Genomic DNA, 24,367 nt, shown 5'->3' with positions numbered 1-24,367 from the left:
TAAGCTGTGAATGAGATAGCGGGGGTGGGGTGGGTTATGTAGAGTCTGTTTTTGTCCTGTCCATGGTTTTCTCTGTCACTTACCTTTTTATGTCTGTTTTGATGAATGTAAAGATGGTATGATTGAGAAAATGTCTTTTTAACTGTATATATTTGAAATAAAAAATATCTTTTAAAAAAACAAAAAGAAGGAAAGGAAAAAAAATTAAATTTTGTGCTCATCATTAGCGATTGGTTCACAATGAAATATAAATAATACAAGATCGCCAATGTGTTGACTAAGGGACCACATTTGAACCTAGAATTACAATTAATCTTTGTTAAAATTAAATGAGGCGCTTTGTAATTCCTTGTTCAACAACAAGAATCCTAGGAGTTTCAGATGTTGTTGTTAAATCATTTAACTATTGCTCAAGTCGTTCAATGGATAGAGTCCCAAATAAGAATCATTTCTTACTATGATCTCATTTCCATTTACCGTATTTGCCTCCTTGGAACTGGTTTAATTTTTAGTGCTAGCACGTGGCTTGCCTGTGTTGAATCAGCTATTAGTCAGGAGGTGGATATCAGTTGTTAGTGCTAATCAGGCTCTGTTCTGTTTGCTGCAAGAAGGAAATTGCTGGGAGGCAGAAGCCAAAGGGTGGGGGTGGCTAGGTGAGGCTACATTCGGTGTATAAGAAGCATACGAACTTTCACCCTCTTTGGGGAGGCAAAAAAATATGTCTTAACTCCAAAAAAGACAGTATGTTCTTGCATACTGACACTGATGGTGGAACTTGCAGGAACTCTACCACCCACCTGACTTTCAGCACCAAGAGCTGTTTCAAAGCTGGAAAACCTTTCCCTCTGCCCGTAGAGTTCCCAAAAGAAAATAATCCATGATGAGGCTGCTGGGTATAACAATCAAGTGGTCTAGTGCAGGAAATCAAGACCAATACAACAATTTGTTCAGAACAACTTCTTTATTGCTGTTTGCCTATAGACAGGAATCTTGCCAGAGTAAAGCACACTCTGCATATCTATCAGATAAAGACTACACAGGTTTTAGAGAAAATCTCCTTTGAGCCTCTTTCTGCACACCAACGAGTCACGGCTGATTTCACTTTTAGCTCCTTGAAAAAGAAGTCTTCCCTTCTGCAAACAGGCATCCAAGTCCATAACCCAAATCAAATTAAATATTTATTTTGGTCATACACCAGAATAAAAAGGCTAATATGTAAACAAAAGCTAAGAAATTATAAAATACATAAAGCACAAAAATATTTTGAAAAACTAATATCTTCATGTATATGTAACTACAGAATCTACAGCTACAACTATATGTCTGTATCTACTTCTCTACCTCCACCATCTCTACCATCTCTATCATCTTTAGCACTCTCACTATCTTTACCTCTATATCTATCATCTACAACTATATCTATGTCACTATACCATCTATATTTGTCTATTTATAAACTATTCTCTCTCTCTCTCCTCTCTCTCTCTCTCTCTGTCTGTCTGTCAGTCAATCTATCTATCTATCTATCTATCTATCTATCTATCTATCGTCTGTCTATCTATCTATCTATCTATCTATCTATCTATCTATCTATCTGTCGTCTGTCTATCTATTTATCTATCTATCTATCTATCTATCTATCTATCTATCTATCTATCTATCTATCTATCATCTGTCTGTCTGTCTGTCTGTCAGTCAATCTATCTATCTATCTATCTATCATCTATCTATCTATCTATCATCTGTCTATCTATCTATTTATCTATCTATCTATCATCATCGTTTGTCTGTCTGTCTGTCTGTCTGTCTATCTATCTATCTATCTATCTATCTATCTATCTATCTATCTATCTATCTATCTATCGATCGCTCCCTCCCTCTCTTTCCCCTCTGTCTGTCTGTCTCTCCCCCATCTGAATCATCTATATCTCTACAGTGATACCATGCTACTCATCATTTATTGCCTCCAAAAGGTGCAATTATTACTTAAAACAAATGTTTGCTGTAAGAAATAATATATTTCTTCAGTCATATATTATATTATATATTCCGTGAGTCACAAGGAAGCTGCCACCCACAAGTGCTGAGTAGCAAATAAAGGATGAATACTGGGACAAACTATTTTCATCAAAATGTATTGAGCAACAAACCTGATGAGTTTCAAGCCAGTTGCAAAGATTTAAAGTGCATTCTCTCTCTCTCTCTCTCTCTCTCTCTCTCTCTCTCTCTCTCTCTTTCCCTACCTCTCTCTTTTGACACCTATACATTCACAACAAACCCTTTAAAACCCTTCTATTCCAAAAGCAGCCATACCAAATGAAGAATACAAATCCAGAAGAAATTTGCAAATGAAAAGGAAAGTTTACAAAAGTTCTTCTTTTCCAGATTTCTGCCAGGTGAGTTTGGTGCCAGCTAGAAATAAAGTCTTAAAATCAACATAAAAGAGTGGCAGGGGGAAGGCTTATATTTATAAAGAATAGAATAGAGTAGATTAGTGCAGAATAGAATAGAATGGAATGGAGTAGAGGAGAGGAGAGGAGAGGAGAAGAGAAGAGAAGAGAAGAGAAGAGAAGAGAAGAGAAGAGAAGAGAATAAATTTTTTCTTGTCACTTTGAATGTACACTAATTGGCATACATTAAAAGGAAATTAAGTTGTATACAGCTCTCAAAAGGTAACAATGTCCAATATACACTATGGGAACATGACATTATTGCAAAAGCTACATATACTTAGTCAAAAAAGAAAGCCACTAATTAATGATTATTAAAAATAATAAACTGATTATAAAATATAATTGAATTATGTATGTTTTTAAAGAAAACACCTATGACATGCCAAATAAGCTTGTAGGTTAAAATCTAGTATTTGTAATATTTATGACTCTTCACAACTGGCTTTCCTCAGTGGTTTCATGGTCTTCTGGGCTGGTTTTCTCATTCCTGAAAACTCTTTGCAGAGCAACCTTGTAAGATGCTCTGGTCTGACCTTTTCCTCCCTTCTTCCTCCCCACTAAGAAATAAAGGAGTGGGTTGATGCTGCTGTTGACAGTGGCACATGCAATGGCAATGGTCATGAGGAGAAGATTAGGAGAATGAAAATGTTCGATGACATAAAAGACATTCATTGGGAGAGAAAGCAGGAGGAAGAAGAGGAGAGCCAGCAAGATGGTGGTAAGAAGTTTCCTTTGGTTGCGTTGAGACTTAGACCTCATATGAATCCAGAGAATCACAGTAGACACAACCATCAGAGGTGTACAAAGTAAGCCATTCACAATAAGCTGGTAAAGCACAGGTGAACTTCGAAAGGCCCTGGTCTGGTGGAGAATGAAGTGCAGCGCAGAGAGCAGGAAGGAGAGGAACCAGATGAGGCTGCAAACAAGTGTGGACAAATATGGAGGCCGATGACAACGATGCCAGAGGGGGAAGAGGACAGCTACGCACCTGTCCAGGCTGATGGCTGTCAGCAGAAACTGGCTGGCAGAATACGTGAAGGAAAAGAACTCAAAAAATAATAAGAAAAAGGCATTGACGACGTATGTTCTTTGGTTCAGAGTAAACACTGACACAAATATGGCTGAAATAATGAGGGATGTGATGACCCCAAAATCAGCGATGGAGAGGTTCAGGATGAATGTAGTGAAAGGATTCCTCTTAATGGAAAAGGCCAGGAGGTAAATGGTGGCTCCATTTCCCAGCAAGCCTAATAGGCAAATAAGGGCAATGAAGCCATTAAGAAGATTTCGTGTTACATTATCAAACAGATGATCGTAAGGAGAAAATTCTGGTATTATAGAAATATTTGAAGCAATTTCAGTAGCATTGAAGAGAAAGTCAATCGATTCAGGAACATGCTCAGGACTTACATAAATTACACGTTCGCTCCATATACTGAAAACACAAAGAGACAAAAAGAGAATCAGTCCTTGTTAGCGAAATACATACATATTGTAGAAAGGGCCACCCTCTTTCCCAGATTAAAATAATCTCTCTCTCTCTCTCAACTATCTATCTATCTATCTATCTATCTATCTATCTATCTATCTATCTATCTATCTATCTATCTATCTATCATCTATTTATCTAAGCCGAGGTGGCGCAGTGGGTAAAGTGCAGTACTGCAGGCCACTGAAGCTGATTGTAGATCTGTAGGTCAGCGGTTCAAATCTCATCACTGGCTCAAAGTTGACTCAGCCTTCCATACTTCCGGGCTGGGTAAAATGAGGACTCGGATTGTGGGGGCAATATGCTGGCTCTGATAAAAAGTGCTATTGCTAACATGCTGTTATGCCCTTTGTTAAAAGGACATTATAAATAAACATTATTATTATTGTTATTGTTGTTGTTGTTATTGTTGTTGTTGCTGTTGCTGTTGCTGCTGTTGCTGCTGTTGCTGCTGTTGCTGCTGTTGCTGCTGTTGTTGTTGATGATGATGTTTTGTTGTTTTGTTTTGTTGTTGTTATTATTATTATTATTGATTTGATCTGATCTGATCTGATCTGATCTGATCTGATTTGATTTGATTTGATTTGAATTGATTTGATTTTTATTTTCCTGCCCTTCTCCTTACACTCAGGGTGGATTACAACCTGCTGTGGCCAAGGAGGTTTCTGGAAATCAAATAAAAAGTGTCCTTCTTTCCCATCAGCCAGCCTCCATTTTATTTCCAGCGTCTTTCACCTGGCTTGGAACCAGACTTGATTTCTCTTCCCACAGTATGTATGTATATATGTATACATATATACATACATACATGCTTACACACATACATACAGTGAAGTCCTGGAGGCTGGCAGTTGGGGGCGCACACCTTCACATGAGAATTTGCTTCCGTGCATGTGCCAAAGCAGACAAAATGGTCAAAAATTGCCGAAATCTCACATGAGGATATTAGCGCATGTGCAGAAGCAAAGAAATGTCAAAGATCGCTGATTTTCATCGACTTCTTTGCTTCCGTACATGCGCTAAAGCAAAGTCCTTGGAGAGGGTCAGGATAGAAATCTAAATAATAATAATAATAATAATAATAATAATAATAATAATAATAATAATAAAAATAATAATAATAATAATGATAATAATAATAATAGTAGTAATAGTATGGGGAAGGTTGTTGAGAAGGTGGTGACGCTCCAACTCCAGTGGTCCTTGGAAGAAGCCGATTATCTGGGCCCTCAACAGTCAGGATTCAGACGCGGCTACAGCACGGAAACTGCTTTGGTCATGCTGATGGATGATCTCTGGTGGGCCCAGGACAAGGGCTTGTCCTTTGTCCTGGTGCTTTTTGACCACTCAGCGGCTTTCGATACCATCGACCATGGTATCCTTCTGCGCCGGCTGGAGGGGTTGGGAGTGGGAGGCACTGTTCTTCAGTGGTTCTCCTCCTACCTCTCCGGTCGGTCGCAGTCAGTGTTAGTGGGGGGTCAGAGATCGACCTCTAGGTTGCTCCCTTGTGGGGTGCCTCAGGGGTCGGTCCTTTCCCCCCTGCTATTTAATATCTACATGAAACCGCTGGGTGAGAGCATCCAAGGGCATGGGGTGAGGTATCATCAGTATGCTGATGATACCCAGTTATACATCTCCACCCCATGTCCACTCATTGAAGCAGTGGAAGTGATGTTCCAGTACCTGGAGGCTGTTGGGGTCTGGATGGGTGTCAACAAGCTCAAACTCAACCCGAACAAGATGGAGTGGCTGTGGCTTTTGCCTCCCAAGGACAATTCCATCTGTCCGTCCATTATCCTGGGGGGGGGGGATTACTGCCCCACTCATAGAGAGTCCGCAACTTGGGCATCCTCCTCGATCCATAGCTGACATTGGAACATCATCTTTCGGCTGCAGCGACGAGGGCGTTTGCCCAGGTTCGCCTGGTGCACCAGTTGCGGCCCTATTTGGAAAGGAAGTCATTGCTCACAGTCACTCATGCCCTCATCACCTTGAGTTTTGATTACTGCAATGCTCTCTACATGGGGCTACCTTTGAAGAGTGTTCAGAAACTTCTGATTGTGCAGAATGCATCCGTGAGAGCAATTGTGGGGTTACCTAGGTTTGTCCACGTTTCTTCAACCTTCCGTGGCTTGCACTGGCTGGCAATCAGTTTCCGGTCACAATTCAAAGTGTTGGTAATGACCTATAAAACCCTACATGGCATAGGACCAGAATATCTCCAGGATCGTCTTCTGCCGCATGAATCCCAGTGCCCAATAAGGTCCCACAGAGTTGGCCTTCTCCAGATCCCTTTGACTAAACAATGTCGTCTGGCGGGCCCCAGGGGATGAGCCTTCTCGATGGCGGACCTGGCCCTCTGGAACCAACTCCCCCAGAGATCAGAACTGCCCCCACCCTCCTTGCCTTTTGTAAATTGCTCAAGACCCACCTATATCGCCAGGCATGGGGGAATTGAGACATCTCTCCCGGGCTTATATAGTTTACGTATGGTATGTTTGTGTTGTATGATTTTTTTAATGATGGGTTTTTAGATAATTTTTAATATTAGATTTGTTACATTGTATACTGTTATTATTATTGTTGTGAGCTGCCCCGTGTCTTTGGAGAGGGGCGGCATACAAATCTAATAAATTATTATTATTATTATTATTATTATTATTATTATTATTATTATTATTATTATTATTATTATTCTATACCGCCTTTTTCCGCAGACTCAGGGCAGCTAACAAAAGTGAGAATAAAATACAATATAAATATAGTAAGAGAAAGCCAACCTAAAACTAATATTAAGACCTCCAAGATATAAAACAGACATTCATATTCACTCAACCACAATCACACAATCACATCTTTCCTGGAGCGAGGTGTTAAGCTCAATGGCTTCAAACCTGCCAGCAAAGGTAAGTTTTTTAAACATTGTGAAAGGCAAGTAAGGTGGGGGCGGTGTGGATCTCTGGAGGGAGTTGGTTCCAGAGGGCTGGGGCAGCTACAGAGAAGGCTCTTCCCCTAGGCCCCACCAGCCGGCATTGCTTAGCTGACTGGACTTGGAGGAGGTCAACTCTATGGGACTTAACTGGCCGCTAGGATACGTGAAGCAGAAGACGGTTCCATAAGTAAGAAAATATGTGATGGTTTATTTATTTATTTATTGTTAGAGTTGAAAGGGGTCATGAAGGCCATCGAGTTCAACCCCCTGCCCAAGCAGGAACCCTACAGTACACCAGTCAAGTGGCAGTTCAATCTTCTCTTAAAAACGTCCGCTGGTAGGTTGTTCCATTGGTTGATCGCTCTGACCGTCAGGAAGTTCCTCCTTATCTCCATGTTGAATCTCTCCTTGGTCAGCTTCCAGCCGTTGTTCCTCGTCCGGCCCTCTGGTGCCCTGAAGAATAAAGTGATCCCTTCCTTTCTGTGACATCCCCTCGTATACTTGTAGACTGCTATTATGTCCGCTCTGGCCCTCTTTTTCTCTAGGCTATCCATGCCCAGTTCCCTCAGTCTCTCTTCGTAAGTCTTGGTTTCCAATCCCTTAATCATCTTGGTTGCTCTTTTTTGCACCTTCTCCAGAGTTTCAATGTCTCTTTTGAAGTGTGGTGACCAGAACTGAATACAGTACTCCAGGTGTGGTTGTCATATGGTAAAGAAAGTCCCATGGATTTCAACAAAGACGAAATATTCTCCTGATTGTGTGGAGAGATTACATGGAGAATTGAGCAACCTCCATCACAGAAGATTCCGTTCAACAGAAAGAGACCCTGTTCAAAGTGAGCAGAGCACCAAAGCAAGTTTCTTTTTGGAATATTATGAAGCAACTGGAAGGCTAACTCCATTCCTGCAAAGAAAATATTTTGTTTCATAATATACTTACTCATTGTATACGCTCCAAACTTGAGGGATGCGTTTTCCTGATGCTTGGCTTGACCCACCACCTAAAGAAGCAATTATAGTAAATCCTTTATTTTGATCAATAACAGCAGGCGGCAAAACAATGCTCATGTGCTTTAACAACTTCATCCACACAGATTTGTTTCTTTCTGAATGGGCGTCTGTCACTATATTGTAGGAAGTTAGCACCTACCAGTCTACTAGAAAAAATAAAATGTTTTAGGAAATATTAAAAGGGAAGAATATTTCCCCTAAAAGGGAGGCAGAAACTCAGCACCCTTTTGTCAATGGGACATTAAGGCCTTGAAACAGTCTATTCTACATTAACAAAGATCTGCCTCCTTCAGGCCGAGTCATAGTAGGAATTGCCCAAAGCCCTTTCATTACATCATCACCCAGTAAGAGTCAACCAAACCTGAGACTTAAAAAAAAAACCCTACAAAGTTATCACTGCATGGCCCCATGGGACTCTGACAACCAATCAGAACTCAAGCTGAAATTCAAAGCGCAACAAAATGTATAAAACCCAGGTACTCCCAGCACAGCGGTGGGCTACAAGCCGGAATGCTAAATTGCACTCGCTGCCACGGCTTGTAAGTGCTTGTGGGGCCAGCGTAATTTTGCTTCTGCAATTTTTGTGGTAGTAAAATCATGCATGGTGCCGCAGGTGCACCCATGTTTCGGCATGCGGGGAAGCAAAAAAACCTAACCGAAACACGGGCGCACCTGCGGCTCCATGCATGATTTTGCTAACACTATATAATAAATAAATAAAGTAAATAAATAAATCGCACGAGAAGCCATTTTGTGAATGCACCCTCGGAACGTTTTCAAAATGGGCCTCAGGAGAGAGGGGGAGAAACAGGAAACTCGTGATTCTGTGAGAGACTTTCAATTTTGGAATCAGCTCAGAAAACATTTTCAACCCTTGAGGTTTTTTTGTTATCTGTAGTACCCACAAAGGAAAGAAAGTTTACATACTGCCTAGCATTGTTTCCAGGAAGTCCTCCTCTTCTGAGTAATTAAATTGCTGTTCCATTGTGCAAAATGTGTTGTTTGCTTGCTTAGAAGAGTTCACGTCCTGGAGTATTGTAATTTAAAGGGAAGTACAATTATTTTTTTAAAAGCAAAATTGACTGTTCTTCTGATTTTCAAAATGGCCGAAAGAAATTGTATTTTTGGAGAATTCCAAGTCATTATTGGGTTTGCCATCCACACAAAACAGGTGGGGGCCCCTCCTAAATTTCAATGGAGCAATAAAATATATTTACAGCTTGAGACCAAATGCAATCAAAAAAACAGGAATACATTACAGTAACCCTAAGAAAGAAGTTTTTAAAAAACAAGGAATTTTTTTCCCAAAAAAATGGCAGTTTTTCAATTAATATCAATTCAGAACATGAGAAAAGAACTCATAAAAATATATTAAGGTTTATTGGAGTCAGTGATCAGGAGACTGGGGTCATTCATACCAATCTGGAAAGAATTGGATGGGAAAATTGAGTTTAATTACTATGGAGATTCTAAATCATCCAAATCATGGTTGTCCCATAAGTCAACTGGGCTTCCCTTGAATTTTCTTTGAAAACATTCTGCTTTCTGTTAATCTCCATGTTCTATTGAGATTAATGACATATACTGTTGTGGTTAGCTCTGGCCCAGCTCCTGCCCCAAGGAATGTGGAGGTGGATGTAGGGGAGACATCCACATGCCGCAGGCCTGTTTTGCTCCCAGTAGAATCTGCCGACGAAGTCTCCTCTGACCAAGGAAGCGTGAGTGACAGGGAAGAGGGGAGTTTGGCAGACAGCCCAGGAGGAGATTAATCATCTGTATCATCCCTGGATTCTGAATAAGAATTAATGACACACCCACGCATGCGTAGAGTGATGCATAGGAGACAACAACTGAAGGATTATTACAAGAGAAAATGAGGCCACCTGTGGTCGGGTGGGGCTGCTGTAATTTGTGCTACAGATAAAAGTGCAGCTTGGTGTTTTAGCCTCATAGCAGTTTACCTGATTCATTGTTTAGTCCAAGATCGTGGTTTTTGCTGTTCAGGATTGTGTGTGTGGGACTCTCTGGACTTTAGAATTGGACTCAATTTCCCAGTTATTGGGTGAGCAATTGATTGCATTTAACCTGTGCCTTGTGTGGACCAGAAAATCCCTTTGACATTTAAAAAAGGGAGCTGTTTCTGTTTTTCTGTTTAGAAAAACTTTTGGGTTTTCCTTTTATCCTGTGGTGTGTGTCTTCCTGGACTAATTACCCCTGTAATTAAGGGCAGTTGAGACACACCGGCAGAACATATACCAAGAGTAACGGATGTGAAATTAACAAGTATTCATGATTATATTTAATAGAAGATACATGTTTATTCAGCTGTATTGAAGTATATGATAGGCTATGTATGTTTTCAGTGGGGAGAAAAATAATAATTAAAAATTAATACAGTGATCCCTCGATGTTCGTGATCTCGATCTTCGCGAAACGCTATATCACGATTTTTTCAAAAAATAATAAATTAAAAATACGTCCGCGGTTTTTCTCTCTTCCTTCCACTCTTCTCTCTCTCTCTTTCCTTCTCCCCCCCCTCCACTTGCCCCATGAGAAGAAAAAAAAGCAACCTCTGTCGGGCAGCTCCCCTTGTGCCCTCACTTTGTGCCTGCCTCTTGTCCCCTCTCTTTTGGGGATTTTTTTTTCTTTTCTTTTTTCCACCTTTGGTCTCCCATTACTGTAAACCTGCTGCTTGGGCTGCCGCCGAGGAGAAGCGCGGGGAGGGCGAGAGAGGGAGATCGTGGCATGCAAGGTCCCTGCAGAGCAGAGGGGGTGGCTGAGGCGGCGGAGGCGTAGCGGCGGCGGCGGCAGGCGAGCTTGGAGCCTTGCTTCAAGGGGGTCAGACTCAGCCTCGGCGAGCCGAAGGTTTCCGCGGCTCTGACCCCAGAGCAGGAAGGGGCTGGTGGGGGCAGCGAATCCACCTCCCCAGCCACCGGCTCCAACCATCTGCGCATGCACGGCCATGGGGAAAAAAAGGGCGCACATGCGCAGATGGTGTTTCCACTACATCGTGAAAAATCGATTATCGCGAGAGGTCTTGGAATGTAACCCTCGCGATAATTGAGAGATCACTGTAATTCGAATTATCCACTCAGGGAAGGATTTAGAAGGTGTAAGAGGAAATAGGAGAGAAGGAGAGAAAGGAGAAAGAGTAGAAGATGACATAGAGAAGCAAAAAGGAAAGAAGAGTAGATGGTGGTAGGAAAGGGGAGAGAAGGTATTAAGAACTAAGAAGAACCATGCTGAATCAGGCCAAAGCCCATGGAGTCCAGCATTCTGTGTCACACAGTGGCCCACCAATTGTACATGGGGATCTTGAACAGAAAGAGAAGGCAAAACTCTCCCTTTCCCTTGACCCCCAACAAACGCTACCCAAGGGAACCCTGCCTGCCTCAACTAACATAGAGGTGGGCACATGGACATCCGTTTCAATAACCGTCAATACACTTCCATGAATCTGTCTAATGTTGTGGGAGTGTCGGAGAGGGGCGGCATACAATTTCAATTAATAATAATAATAATAATAATAATAATAATAATAATAACAACAACAACAACAACAACAATAACAATGACAACAAACAAATAGAATAATAATAATAACATAATTTTGACACTACATCATGCAATCCTAGGTGCCTGGGAAGCGTCCGATTGGTGATGAAATGCAAAAATCCAGCATAGTGATCTTGTGTATTGTATTGTTGGATAATGATGATGATGATGATGATGATGATGATGATGATAATAATAATAATAATAATAATCACCATCATCATAACAACAACAATTACAATAACAATAATTAGTTGTTTAGCAGAGTGATGGCATCGTAGAAAAAACTGTCCTTATCTCTAGTTGTTCTGATGGGCACTGCCTCATAGCATTGTTTTGGGGGTAGAAATTGAAACAATTTATGTCCAACTTCTCAGGGGTCTGTAGATATTTTCACAGCGCTCTTTTTGACTCGTGCAGTATACATGTCATCAATGGAAGGCAGGCTGGTAGCCATTACTTTTTCTGCTGTTCTGTAGTAAAGCGAGTTCCACCTGTGGAATTATCTGATAACACCCCAATGTTCCCCAAGTAACAGACTAACAGAGTTGGAAAAGACTTTGCAGGTCATCTAGTCCAGTGATTTTCAACCTTTTTTCAGCCGCGGCACATTTTTTACATTTACAAAATCCAGGGGCACACTACCAACCAAAATGACACAAAATAACACTCTAAGACATTCTCCTCTCTTTTCCCATCCCTGCCTCCTCCCCCCTTGTGTGTGTGTGTGTGTGTATGTGTGTATACTCTTGAACCATTTCCCTTTCTCTCTTTCTTTCTCTCTCTCTCTCTTTCTTTCTCTCACTTTCTCATTCACTCTCTCTTGCTATGTCTCTCTCTCTCTCTTGCTTCTCTCACTCTCTTTCTCTATCTCTTTCTCTCTCTTGCTTTCTTTCTCTCTCTCTTTCTCTCTTGCTTTTTCTCTCTCTCTCTCTTGCTTTCTTTCTCTTTCTCTCTCTCTTGCTGTCTTTCTCTCTCTCTCTCTTGCTGTTTCTCTCTTTCTCTCTTGCTGTCTTTCTTTCACTTTCTCTCTCTCTCTCTTGCTGTCTTTCTCTCTTTCTTGCTTTCTCTCTCTATTTCTCTCTCCCCCTCTCTCCCTCTCACTTTCTCTCTCTTTCTCTCTCTCTTTCTCTCTCTCTTTCTTGTACACCACGCCACAGCAGCAGCATTGGGCAGTAGCCGTGGGGTGGCGGCAGGGCAGTCAGCTGTGAGGGGGAGCTCTGGAAGGGAGGTACCAACGGCGGCAGCTGGATGTGTTGCTAGATGCCGTACATGCTGGCCCTGGGCATGAGCATGGGGCTGGAGCCTCCGTCCCGGCCCAGCCAGCGGGCCAGTGCAAGCCCCGCAGTGCCAGCATGTACGGCATCTAAAAACACATCCAGCCACCGCCATCCTCACAGCTGCTGCTGTGGCGTGGTGTCCACTGTTGTTGATCGCTCGCAGCAGCCACTGCACAGCTACTGCCCGGTGCCGCTGCTGCTAGTGCTCTCCTGCCGGGCCCCAAAGCTCACCTGCTACCGCTGCCAAGGAAGCTCCAGCCGGGCGGAGCGCTGCAGCTGCCGGAAAGCTTAGAAGGCGCGAAGAAGGAAGCTCAGCTTCCAGTCTTGCAACTTTTTGCTCTTTGCATCCTCAGCAAAAAGTTGTGAGACCGGAAGCTGAGCTTCCTTCTTCGTGGCACACCTGACCATATCTCACGGAACACTGGTTGGGAAACACTGATCTAGTCCAACCCTCTGCCGAAGCAGGAGACTCTTACACTTGCCTCTATCTAGGATCGACTTAGCCTGAACCCAAAATGGAGTATTTTAGAAATAGCAAGTTACCACAACAAAAGCTTTGCCTTTATTATAACCATACCTGGGAATGATAGGAAGAATCTCCAGAAGGACCAACAGGTCTTTTCCCCAATCCAAGGACAAGGTCTCTTTGGTGTGAGTCCCGTTGGTATTCACTTGCAGCAAATACAGTCAAAAAGGAGAAGTGAGTCGGGACAAGCCTAAAAGTTTCTCAGTAAACTTGTGCAACATTTTTCTCTAAATTCAGCAGTTTTTAAGTGTTATCGCACACAATATGCATAAGAAGTGGTTAAAGATGCAATCAGATTATAAAAGAAGAAACAACCAGACGGGACTTGAGAGAAAAGCAGCTTATTTTGGACATCAGATTTTTGAATTCTTTGGTTTTTTTAAACAAAGAATTGTTTGTTAAACTTTGTTGTTTAACATTCTTTTCTTCTTTTGCAGTTTCTTTATTCAATAGCTAATTACTTACTTTTAGCTAATAACAGCATGTGTATTATTTTGAAGTTGAAGCAGGATCTTTAATATATCAGGTAAAACTTTGTTTTCAATGGAGATTCACAAAATCTAAGTTAAGGACAACATATGTCTATACAGAAAAAATATATATTTATTTAGTTTTGGGCTGAAATGTGGAGTATTTAGTTGCTGCTTGCAGAAATTTCCCCTGTATCACATCAGGTAAAATCAAGCAACAAAATGATTGCAAGCCAACAACCAAGTTCAGACAGCACCAGAGAGGGACTGGATATATATGATGTGTGATACTGCACTGGAATGAAAGCTTTACAGTGTGGAAAAATGTTGCATAGATGGTGGTGTCTATGTTATAATGACCTTTGTTAATAATATTGGTTGACGCCAAGAGAGTAGTTAACATCTTATCCTATGAATCAAAAATAGGCACTGCAGATTTTAGCAATCAAACCTTATCCAGTAAGTCTCAGCCATTTGGTGCAACCTTGTTAAAACCTGTCTATTGCAATCTTCCAAAATATGCATTTTGTATATCCCTTTTTTTCAAATAAAACCTTTATTTTTCATATAAAAATATCCTTTAATCTTGTTTAAAAACAGTTAAAGGTAATATAATAATAATAATAATAATAATAATAATAATAATAATTTATTAGATTTGTATGCCACCCCTCTCCATGGACTCAGAGCGGCTAAGAAAGGAGGAAAAATAAATTTTGTGCATATCATTAGTTATCGGTTCACAATGGAATATAAATAATGCAAGATATATTACAGCTAGCCATTGTCTTGACTTAAGGATCACATTTGAACCTAGAATTGAACTCGTTAATCATTGCTAAAATTAAATGAGGCACTTTGTGATTCCTTGTTCAACAACAAGAATCCTAGTACAGTAATACCTCGTCTTACGAACTTAATTGGTTCATAAGGTGAAATGTTCATAAGATGAAACAATGTTTCCAATAGGAATTAATGGAAAAGCCAATAATGTGTGCAAGCCCATTAGGAGAATCCAAAATATTAAGGCTTTAAAAAAAAAAAGCGGCGGCCAGATAAAGCTGAGGCGAACACCTTTCTCCTCCCTTGAGCTCCATGAGTCTCTTCTTCCTGTTTTTGTCTCTCTTACTCTGCCCACCAGAGCACCCGTTTTTGCGATCCTGGGATTCCCCTCCTGGGATTTCCCTACAGCATTGCAAAAACGCGGAAGTCAGGAGGTGGGGTTTCCCATGGAGGGGAGCCTCAGGGGATCCCAGGATCGCAAAAACCTGGGGTGGCTTCCAAGGAAAGTCCGGAGGCGGGGAAGCTCAGTGGTGGCTTGGCAGATTCGTAAGGTGAAAAATGTTTATAAGAAGAGGCAAAAAAATTCGGAACCCTGGGTTCGTATCTCGAAAAGTTCGTATGATGAGGGGTTCGTATCATGAGGTACCACTGTAGTTCCAGTCATTGTTAAATCATTTAACTATTGCTCAAGTCATTAAATGGATAGAGTCCCAAGTAAGAATAATTTCTTACAATCATCTCATTTCCATCTGCTGTATTAGTCAAAGTATAAGATGCACCAGAGAATAAGACACACCTTAGTTTTAGGGGAGGAAAAAAAGGGGGGATCTACCTCTGCCCCCCCAGCAATTTGCCTCCCAGCAAACAGCAAACAGTACAGATCATATACACTGTTTGCTTTGTATTTTTGTGTAGGTGTGTCTGACCCATAGAAATAGTAAAGAATTGGGGAAATGTACAATACGGCAGTATATTAATGCGAGAATGTTTTCTTAAATGGAGTCACACTAACTCCTCCCCATTACTTAAATAGATCTACTCCAAACATGACTAGGTCAGGATTTAACTCAGCTGCATTATATTATGTACGCATTATATCATGTACGCTTTTCTTTTATGTACACTCAGAGCATATGCACCAAGACAAATTCCTGTTCTGTTTGCTGCAAGGGGGTAAATTGCTGGGAGGCAGAGACCACAGGTTGAGGGTGATGCATCCAAGTTTTCACCCTCTTTGGGGAGGTAAAAAGGTGGGTCTTATACCCCTCCCCCCCCAAAAAAATACAGTATGTTCTTGCTCACTGACAATGATGTTGGCAGTTCCATATGCTCTACCACCTAGCTGACTTTCAGCACCAAGAGCTGTTTCCAAGCTGGTAAACCTTTACCTCTGGCCATAGAGTTCCTAAAAGAAAATAATCCACGATGCAGTTGCTGGGTATAACTATCAAGTGGTCAAATGCAGGAAATCAAGACCAATACAAACATTTGTTTAAAACAACTTCTTTATTGCAGTTTGCATGCAGACAGGAATCTTGCCAGAGTAAAGCACACACTGCATATCTATCAGATAAAGACTATTCAGGTTTTAGAGAGAATCCCCTTCGAACCTCTTTCTCCACACCAATGACTCAAGGCTCATTTCAAGTTTAGCTCCTTGAAAAAGAAGTCTTCCCTTCTACTAACAGGTGTCCAAATCCATAACCCAAATCAAATTAAACATTTATTTTGGTCATAGACCAGGATAAAGGCTAAAATGCAAAGAAAAGCTAAGAAAAACACATATGCTATGCCAAATAAAAGTGTTGGATAATACATTTATTATGCAATATTTATGACTCTTCACAACTGGCTTTTGTTCGTGGTTTTGTGGTCTTCTGGGATGGTTTTCTCATTCTTGAAAACTCTTTGCAGAGCAACCTTGTAAGATGCTCTGGTCTGACCTTTTCCTCCCTTCTTCCTCCCCACTAAGAAATAAAGGAGTGGGTTGATGCTGCTGTTGAGAGTGGCACATCCTATCCCAAAGATCATGAGGAGGAGATTAGGAGAATAAAAACGTTCGATGACATAAAAGACATTCATTGGGAGAGAAAGCAGGAGGAAGAAGAGGAGGGCCAGCAAGATGGTGGTGAGTAGTTTCCTTTGGTTGCGTTGAGACTTAGACCTCATATGAATCCAGAGAACCACAGTAGACACAACCATGAGAGGCGTACAAAGAAAGCCATTCACAATAAGCTGGTAAAGCACAGGTGAACTTCCATAGGTTCTGGTCTGGTGGAGAATGAAGTGCAGCGCAGAGAGCAGGAACGAGAGGATCCAGATGAGGCTGCAAACAAGTGTGGACAAATATGGAGGCCGATGACAACGATGCCAGAGGGGGAAGAGGACAGCTACGCACCTGTCCAGGCTGATGGCTGTCAGCAGAAACTGGCTGGCAGAATACGTGAAGGAAAAGAACTCAAAAAATAAGAAGAAAAAGGCATTGACGACGTATGTTCTGCGGCTCAGAGTAAACACTGACACAAATATGGCTGAAACAACGAGGGATGTGATGACCCCAAAATCAGCGATGGAGAGGTTCAGGATGAAAGTGGTGAATGGATTCCTCTTAATGGAAAAGGCCAGGAGGTAAATGGTGGCTCCATTTCCCACCAGGCCAAAAATGCAAATAAGGGCAATGAAGCCATTGAGAAGATTTCGTGTTACATTATCAAACAGATGATCGTAAGGAAAAAATTCTGTTATTATAGAAACATTTGAAACAATTTCAGTAGCATTGAAGGGAAAGTCAATCAATTCAGGAACATGCTCATAACTTACAGGAATTAGAAATTCGCTCCGTATCCTGAAAACACAAAGAGACAAAAAGAGAATCAGTCCTTGTTAGCAAAATACATACATATTGTAGAAAGGGCCACCCTCTTTCCCAGATTAAAATGGTATTTATTTATTTGTTTGTTTGTTTGTTTGTTTGCTTGCTTGCCTGCCTGCCTGCCTGCCTGCCTGACTTTCTTTCTTTCTTTCTTTCTTTCTTTCTTTCTTTCTTTCTTTCTTTCTATCTATCTATCTATCTATCTATCTATCTATCTATTTAACTTAGCTGAGGTGGTGCAGTGCGTAGAGTGCAGTACTGTAGGCCGCTGAAGCTGACTGCTAAGATCTGCAGGTCAGCAGTTCAAATCTCATCACTGGCTCAAGGTTGATTCAGCCCTCCATCCTTCCGGGGTCTGTAAAATGAGGACTCGGATTGTGGGGGCAATATACTGGCTCTGTTAAAAAGTGCTATTGGCAGCATGCTGTTATGCCCTTTGTTAAAAGGGCATTATAAATAATAATAATAATAATAATAATAATAATAATAATAATAATAATAATAGTTGTTGTTGTTGTTGTTGTTGTTGTTTTGTTGTTTTGTTGTTTTGTTGTTTTGTTGTTTTGTTGTTTTGGTGTTTTGGTGTTTTGGTGTTTTGGTGTTCTGATGTTCTGGTGTTCTGGTGTTCTGGTGTTCTGGTGTTCTGGTGTTCTGGTGTTCTGGTGTTCTGGTGTTCTGGTGTTCTGGTGTTCTGGTGTTCTGGTGTTCTGGTGTTCTGGTGTTCTGGTGTTCTGGTGTTCTGGTGTTCTGGTGTTCTGGTGTTCTGGTGTTCTGGTGTTCTGGTGTTCTGGTGTTCTGGTGTTTTGGTGTTATTGATTTGATTTGAATTGATTTGATTTTTATTTTCCTGCCCTTCTCCTTAGACTCAGGGTGGATTACAACCTCCTGTGGCCAAGGAAGTTTCTAGAAATCAAATAAAAAGTGTCCTTCTTTCCCATCAGCCAGGCTCCATTTTATTTCTTTCTCCTGGCTTGGAACCAGACTCGATTTCTCTTCCCACAGTACATAAGTATGTACGTTATTTACATATATACATACATACATACATACATACATACATACATACATACATACATACATACATGCTTACACACATACATACAGTGAAGGGCCGCACTTACCTTTCCCTACCAGATCAGTCCTGGAGGCCGGCAGTTGGGGGCGCACACCTTCACATGAGAATTTGCTTCCGTGCATGCACCGAAGCAGAATAATGGTCAAAAATTGCCAAAATCTCACACGAGGATATTAGCTCATGTGCAGAAGCAAAGAAATGTCAAAGATCGCTGATTTTATCGACTTCTTTCCTTCCGCACATGCGCTAAAGCAAAGTCCTTGGAGAGGGGCGGCATAGAAATCTAAATAATAACAATAATAGTAGTAGTAGTAGTAGTAGTAGTAGTAGTAGTAGTAATAATAATAATAATAATAATAATAATAATAATAATAATTATTATTATTATTATTATTATTATTATTATTATTATTGTTATTATTATTATTTATAATACCCTGTTAACAAAGGGCATAACAGCATGTTGGCAATAGCACTTTTTAACAGAGCCAGCATATTGCCCCCACAATCTGAGTCCTCATTTTACCCACCCTGGAAAGATGGAAGGCTGAATCAACCTTGAGCCGGTGATGAGAATTGAACCGCTGACCTACAGATCTACAATCAGCTTCAGTGGCCTGCAGTACAGCACTCTACCCACTGCGCCACCTCGGCTCAGTTAAATAGGTAGGTAGGTAGGTAGGTAGGTAGATAATAATAATAATAATAACAGCAACAACAACAACAACAAAACTACAACAATTATAATTATAATTAGCTGACTGGACTTGGAGGAGGCCAACTCTGTGGGACCTAAGCAACCGCTGCGATACGTGAGGCAGGAGATCGTCCCGTATGTAAGTAAATTATTATAATTAATAATTATTATTATTATAATAATTAATAATATTATATATATTAATATAGGCTAGCTGATGAGGCCAGAACAAGGCCGAAATGGGACCATCCTAGTCTCCCTTAATTTTAAAATTCCAGCTAAAAAAAACCCAAAACATTTGACACATACAGAATATAGTTGTCGGCTATAAATAAAAATTAACTGCCTTGTAATGGTCCTGGGTTGGACCTAGAGGCAAAAAGGAGCTGTGACGTTCCTTCAATATACCAGGGTGATCCAACATAAAAAAACCCACATATATACTGTATATAATTATATATATATATATATATTATATAATTATTATATAATTATATAATTATAATATATATTAAATAATAATAATAATAATAATAATAATAATAATAATAATAATAATAATAATAATATTTGTTATTGAGCAGGGGCATGGTGAGGATGAGCGGATGTGCACGCATCGCCATTTCTGTTAATGGATTAGGGGTTTCCCGCTGTACTGGGGGCAGCCCAATACTGAATACATACACACATCAATATGCATAGACACACACTTTTTTCACTTACACATATCAACACATACCCCTTTTTGACTGCCTGATGGTAAATACAGCCACAAAAGTTTCTTGCAAAATTGGAGAATTGCTACACCCAATAGGAGTGAGGTGGCATAGTGGTTAGAGTGCAGCAGTGCAGGCTACTTCAGCTGATGACAAGCTGCAGTTTGGCAGTTCAAATTCACTTGTTCGAGGTTTGACTCAGCACTCCATCCTTCTGAGGTGGGTCAAATGAGGACCCAGATGGTTGGGGGTAATATGCTGATTTTGTAAACTGATTAGAGGGGGCTGTAAAAGCATTATGAAGCTGTATATAAGTCCAACTGCTATGGCTATTGCTAATAGTGACAAAGACTTATAGAGATTCAGTATATATCTTTGACTGGAGCAAGGTGTTAAGCTCAACGGCTGCAGGCCTGCCAGCAAAGGTAAGTTTTTAAAACTTTGTGAAAGGCAAGTAGGGTGGGGGTGGTGTGGATCTCTGGAGGGAGTTGGTTCAAGAGGGCTGGGGCCAGTGTTCCCTCTAATTTTTTGGGGGGGTGGGCGGAAAAGTATAGTGTCTGAGCAGCAGTCACTTCAGGACTGGGCGGCACAGAAATAATAAACAAACAAACAAACAAATAAAAAACCCACCCTGTTTTGCCTCAGAGAATTTCAAAATAAAATACTGTACTGTGTGTCTATAACAGTGAGCTCATAATAGGGCAACTCTATCAATATCAAAATGCCACTTAAATAGTTGAGGTAGTTTCAAACTAGATTTTGATTTTCTTTCTCTCTTCCTTACTCCCATTCTTTTTCTTTCTCTTTTCCTTCCTCTCTTTTTTCTATCTGTTTCTCTCTCTTCCTCTCTCTCTCCTTCCCTCTCACTCTTTCCCTCTCGGCTTCTGAGCAGGTTTGGAAAACTCTGAGTTGATGATGATTTTTAAGTGAGCGATTGCTCACTGCTCAGCTTAGAGGGAACTATGGCTGGGGCAGCTACACAAAAGGCTCTTCCCCTAGGCCCTCCAGCCAGCATTGTTTAGCTGACTGGACTTGGAGGAGGCCAACTCTGTGGGACCTAAGCAACCGCTGCGATACGTGAGGCAGGAGATCGTCCCGTAAGTAAGTAAATATGTGACAGTTGTCCTATGATCAAGAAAATCCCATGGATTTAATCAAAGACTAACAAAGCCGAAATGTTCTCCTGATTGTGTGGAGAGATTACATGGAGAATTGAGCAACCTCCATCACAGAAGATTCCGTTCAAAAGAAAGAGACCCTGTTCAAAATGGGCAGAGCACCAAAGCAAGTTTCTTTTTGGAATATTATGAAGCAACTGGAAGGCTAACTCCATTCCTGCAAAGAAAAAAAATTGTTTCATAATATACTTACTCATTGTATCCGATCCAAACTTCAGGGAAGTCGTGTGCTATGATTTGGATGGATCTATTACCTAAAGAAGCAATTATAGTAAATCCTTATTTTGATCAATAACAGCAGGCGGCAAAAAATGCTCATGTGCTTTAACAACTTCAACCACACAGATTTGTTTATTTCTGAATGGGCGTCTGTCACTATATTATAAGACGTTAGCACCTACCAGTCCCCTAGAAAAAAACCTTTGTGTTTCTCAATATGTTGTAAACCGTCCTGAGTGCTCAGCACATAAATCAAATCAAATCAATCAATCAAACAATCAAACAATCAATCAATCAATTCCCTCAGAAGCCATTTTGTGAATGCACCTTTTGAACGGTTTCAAAATGGCCTCAGGAGAGTGTGGACATCTCATGATTCTGTGATAGATTTTCAATTTTGGAATAAGCTCACAAAGCATTTTCAACCCTTGAGGCAGGGGTGGGCTTCTGCCCGGATGGGGGGGGACATAGAGGGGTAGCAAAAATGGAGCTCCATCCCAGAGCACCCAACTTGCACTGAAATATGTTGAAGGAAAATGCATAAGCCACGCCCACAATGTAGTAGTAAAATTTTTGGTAGCCCTTCACTGGCTTGAGGTTTTTGTTATCTGTATGTTGTAAGCTGACCTGAGTCCTCGGAGAGGGGTGGCATATGAACCCAATAGATGAATAAATAAATTCCATGAGAAGCCATTTTGTGAATGCACCCTCTGAACATTTTCAAAATGGTCTCAGGAGAGAGAGGACAACAGGAACTCGTAATTCTGTGAGAGACTTTCAATTTTGGAATAAGCTCACAAAGCATTTTCAACCCTTCAGGTTTTTAATTATCTGTAGTACCCACAAAAGAAAGTAAGTTTACATACTGTGTAACATAGTTTCCATGAAGTCCATACCTTCTGAGTTATTAAATGGCGGTTCCATTGTACAAAATGTGCTGTTTGCTTGCTTAGAAGAGTTCACGTCCTGGAGCATTGTAATTGAAAGAAAAGTACAACTATTTTAAAAGAAGCAAAATTGACTGTTCTTTTGATTGTCCAAATAACTGAAAGAAATTGTATTCTTGGAGAATTCCAAGTCATTATTGGATTTGCCTTCCACACAAAACAGGTGTGGCCCCTCCTAGCTTTCAATAGAGCAATAAAATATATTTACAGTCTGAGACCAAATGCAATCAAAAATCAGGAATACATTACAGTAATCATAAAAAAGAGATCTTTAAAAAAGGAGAAAAAACCTTCAAAAAATGGGGCACTTTTTCAATTAATATCAAGTCAGTGATCAGAAGACTGGTGTCATTCATAGCAATCTGGAAAGAATTGGATGGGAAATTGAGTTTAATGACTCAATTCTAAATCATCCAAATCATGGTTGTCCCAAAAGTCCACTGGACTTCCTTTGAATTTTCATTGAAAATGTTCTGCTTTCTGTTAATCTCCATGTTCTATTGAGATTAATGGCATATACCAAGAGTAGCAGGTATGAAATTAACAAGTATTCATGATTATATTTAATAGATGATACATGTTTATTAAGCTTTATTGAAGTATATGATAGGCTATGTATGTTTTCAGTGGAGAGAAAAATAATAATTAAAAAAATTAATTAGAATTATTCACTCAGGGAAGAATTTAGAAGGTGTAAGAGGAAATGGCAGAGAAGGAGAGAAAGGAGAAAGAGTAGAAGAGGACGTAGAGAAGCAAGAAGGAAAGAAGAGTAGATGGTGGTAGGAAAGGGGAGAGAAGGTATTAAGAACCTAAGAATAACCATGCTAAATCAGGCCAAAGCCAATCGAGTCCAGCATTCTGTGGCCCACCAATTGTCCATGGGGATCTTGAGCAGAAAGAGAAGGCAAAACTCTCCCTTTCCCTTGACCCCCAACAAATGGGACCCAAGGGAATCCTGCCTGCCTCAAGCAACATAGAAGCGGCACTTGGACATCCGTTTCAATAACCACCGATACACTTGGCATCCATGAATCTGTCTAATGAATCTACACTCTGTTGTGTGAATGTCGGAGAGGGGCGGCATACAAATCCCAATAATAATAATAATAATAATAATAATAATAATAATAATAACAACAACAACAACAACAACAACATAATTCGATACTACATCATGCAATACTAGGTGCATGGGAATGACATGTGAAATCCATCATAGTGATCTCGTGTGTTGTATTGTTGGATAACAACAACAACAATAATAATCACAAAAACAACAACAGAAACAACAACAATAATTAGTTGTTTAGAAGAGTGATGGCATTGTAGAAAAAACTGTCCTTGTCTCTAGTTGTTCTGATGGGCACTGCCTTATAGCATTGTTTTGAGGCTAGAAGTTGAAATAATTTATGTCCAAGTTGTCAGGGGTGTGTAGTTATTTTCACAGCGCTCTTTTTGACTTGTGTAGTATTCATGTCCTCAATTGAAGGCTGATTGGTAGCAATTGTTTTTTCTGCTGTTCTGTAGTAAAGCGAGTTCCACCTGTGGAATTATCTGATAACACCCCAATGTTCCCCAAGTAACAGACTAGCTGAGTTGGAAGGGACTTTGCAGGTCATCTAGTCCAACCCTCTGCCGAAGCAGGAGACTCTTACACTTGCCTATATCTAGGATCAACTGAGCCTGAACCCAAAATGGAGTGTTTTAGAAATAGCAAGTTACCACAACAAAAGCTTTGCCTTATTATAGCCATACCTGGTAATGATAGGAAGAATCTCCAGAAGGAGCAACAGGTCTTTCCCCCAATCTCAGGACAAGATCTCTTTGGTGTGAGTCCCGTTGGCCTTCACTTGAAGCAAGTACACTCGAAAAGGAGAAGTGAGCCGGGTCAAGCCGCAAACTTTCTCAGTAAACTTGTGCAATATTCTTCTCTAAATTCTGCACTTTTAAGTGTTATCGCACACAATATGCAAAAGAAGTGGTTAGAGATGCAATCAGATTATGTAAGAAGAAAAAAACAGAAGGCACCTGAAAGAAAAGCAGCCTATTTTGGACATTAGATTCTTGAATTCTTTGGGTTTTTTAAACAAAGAATTGTTTGTTAAACTTTGTTGTTTAACATTCTTTTCTTCTTTTGCAGTTTCTTTATTCAATAGCTAATTACT

General features: G+C 40.5%; 2 protein-coding genes across 2 annotated transcripts; both read right to left on the bottom strand.

Moving 5' to 3' along the window:
• Positions 1-2,752: 2,752 nt before the first annotated feature.
• Positions 2,753-13,377, bottom strand: LOC139165235 (proto-oncogene Mas-like). The gene is made up of 4 exons (XM_070748337.1): positions 13,297-13,377; positions 8,812-8,911; positions 7,814-7,874; positions 2,753-3,888 (listed from the first exon to the last, which is right to left on the bottom strand). Exons 2-4 carry the CDS (start codon positions 8,867-8,869, stop codon positions 2,886-2,888), a joined length of 1,122 nt encoding a protein of 373 aa, XP_070604438.1. The 5' UTR covers positions 8,870-8,911; positions 13,297-13,377; the 3' UTR covers positions 2,753-2,885.
• Positions 13,378-15,985: 2,608 nt separating this feature from the next.
• Positions 15,986-24,122, bottom strand: LOC139165237 (proto-oncogene Mas-like). The gene is made up of 4 exons (XM_070748341.1): positions 23,958-24,122; positions 22,152-22,221; positions 21,230-21,290; positions 15,986-17,343 (listed from the first exon to the last, which is right to left on the bottom strand). Exons 2-4 carry the CDS (start codon positions 22,177-22,179, stop codon positions 16,341-16,343), a joined length of 1,092 nt encoding a protein of 363 aa, XP_070604442.1. The 5' UTR covers positions 22,180-22,221; positions 23,958-24,122; the 3' UTR covers positions 15,986-16,340.
• Positions 24,123-24,367: the final 245 nt, after the last annotated feature.

Source organism: Erythrolamprus reginae, chromosome 3 (genome assembly GCF_031021105.1).
Source record: "Erythrolamprus reginae isolate rEryReg1 chromosome 3, rEryReg1.hap1, whole genome shotgun sequence".
NCBI lineage: Eukaryota > Metazoa > Chordata > Lepidosauria > Squamata > Dipsadidae > Erythrolamprus > Erythrolamprus reginae.
This window is presented reverse-complemented; position numbering and strand designations above follow the sequence as displayed.

Coding starts and splice junctions, on each gene's coding strand:
- LOC139165235 (XM_070748337.1), bottom strand. CDS start 8,869: ATGGAACAGCAATTTAATTACTCAGAAGAGGAGGACTTCCTGGAAACA. Junction 7,875..8,811: donor CCTGGAAACAATGCTAGGCA/GTATGTAAACTT, acceptor TTGCTTCTTTAG/GTGGTGGGTCAAGCCAAGCA. Junction 3,889..7,813: donor GTTTGGAGCGTATACAATGA/GTAAGTATATTA, acceptor TTGTGTTTTCAG/TATATGGAGCGAACGTGTAA.
- LOC139165237 (XM_070748341.1), bottom strand. CDS start 22,179: ATGGAACCGCCATTTAATAACTCAGAAG. Junction 21,291..22,151: donor GCCATTTAATAACTCAGAAG/GTATGGACTTCA, acceptor TTGCTTCTTTAG/GTAATAGATCCATCCAAATC. Junction 17,344..21,229: donor GTTTGGATCGGATACAATGA/GTAAGTATATTA, acceptor TTGTGTTTTCAG/GATACGGAGCGAATTTCTAA.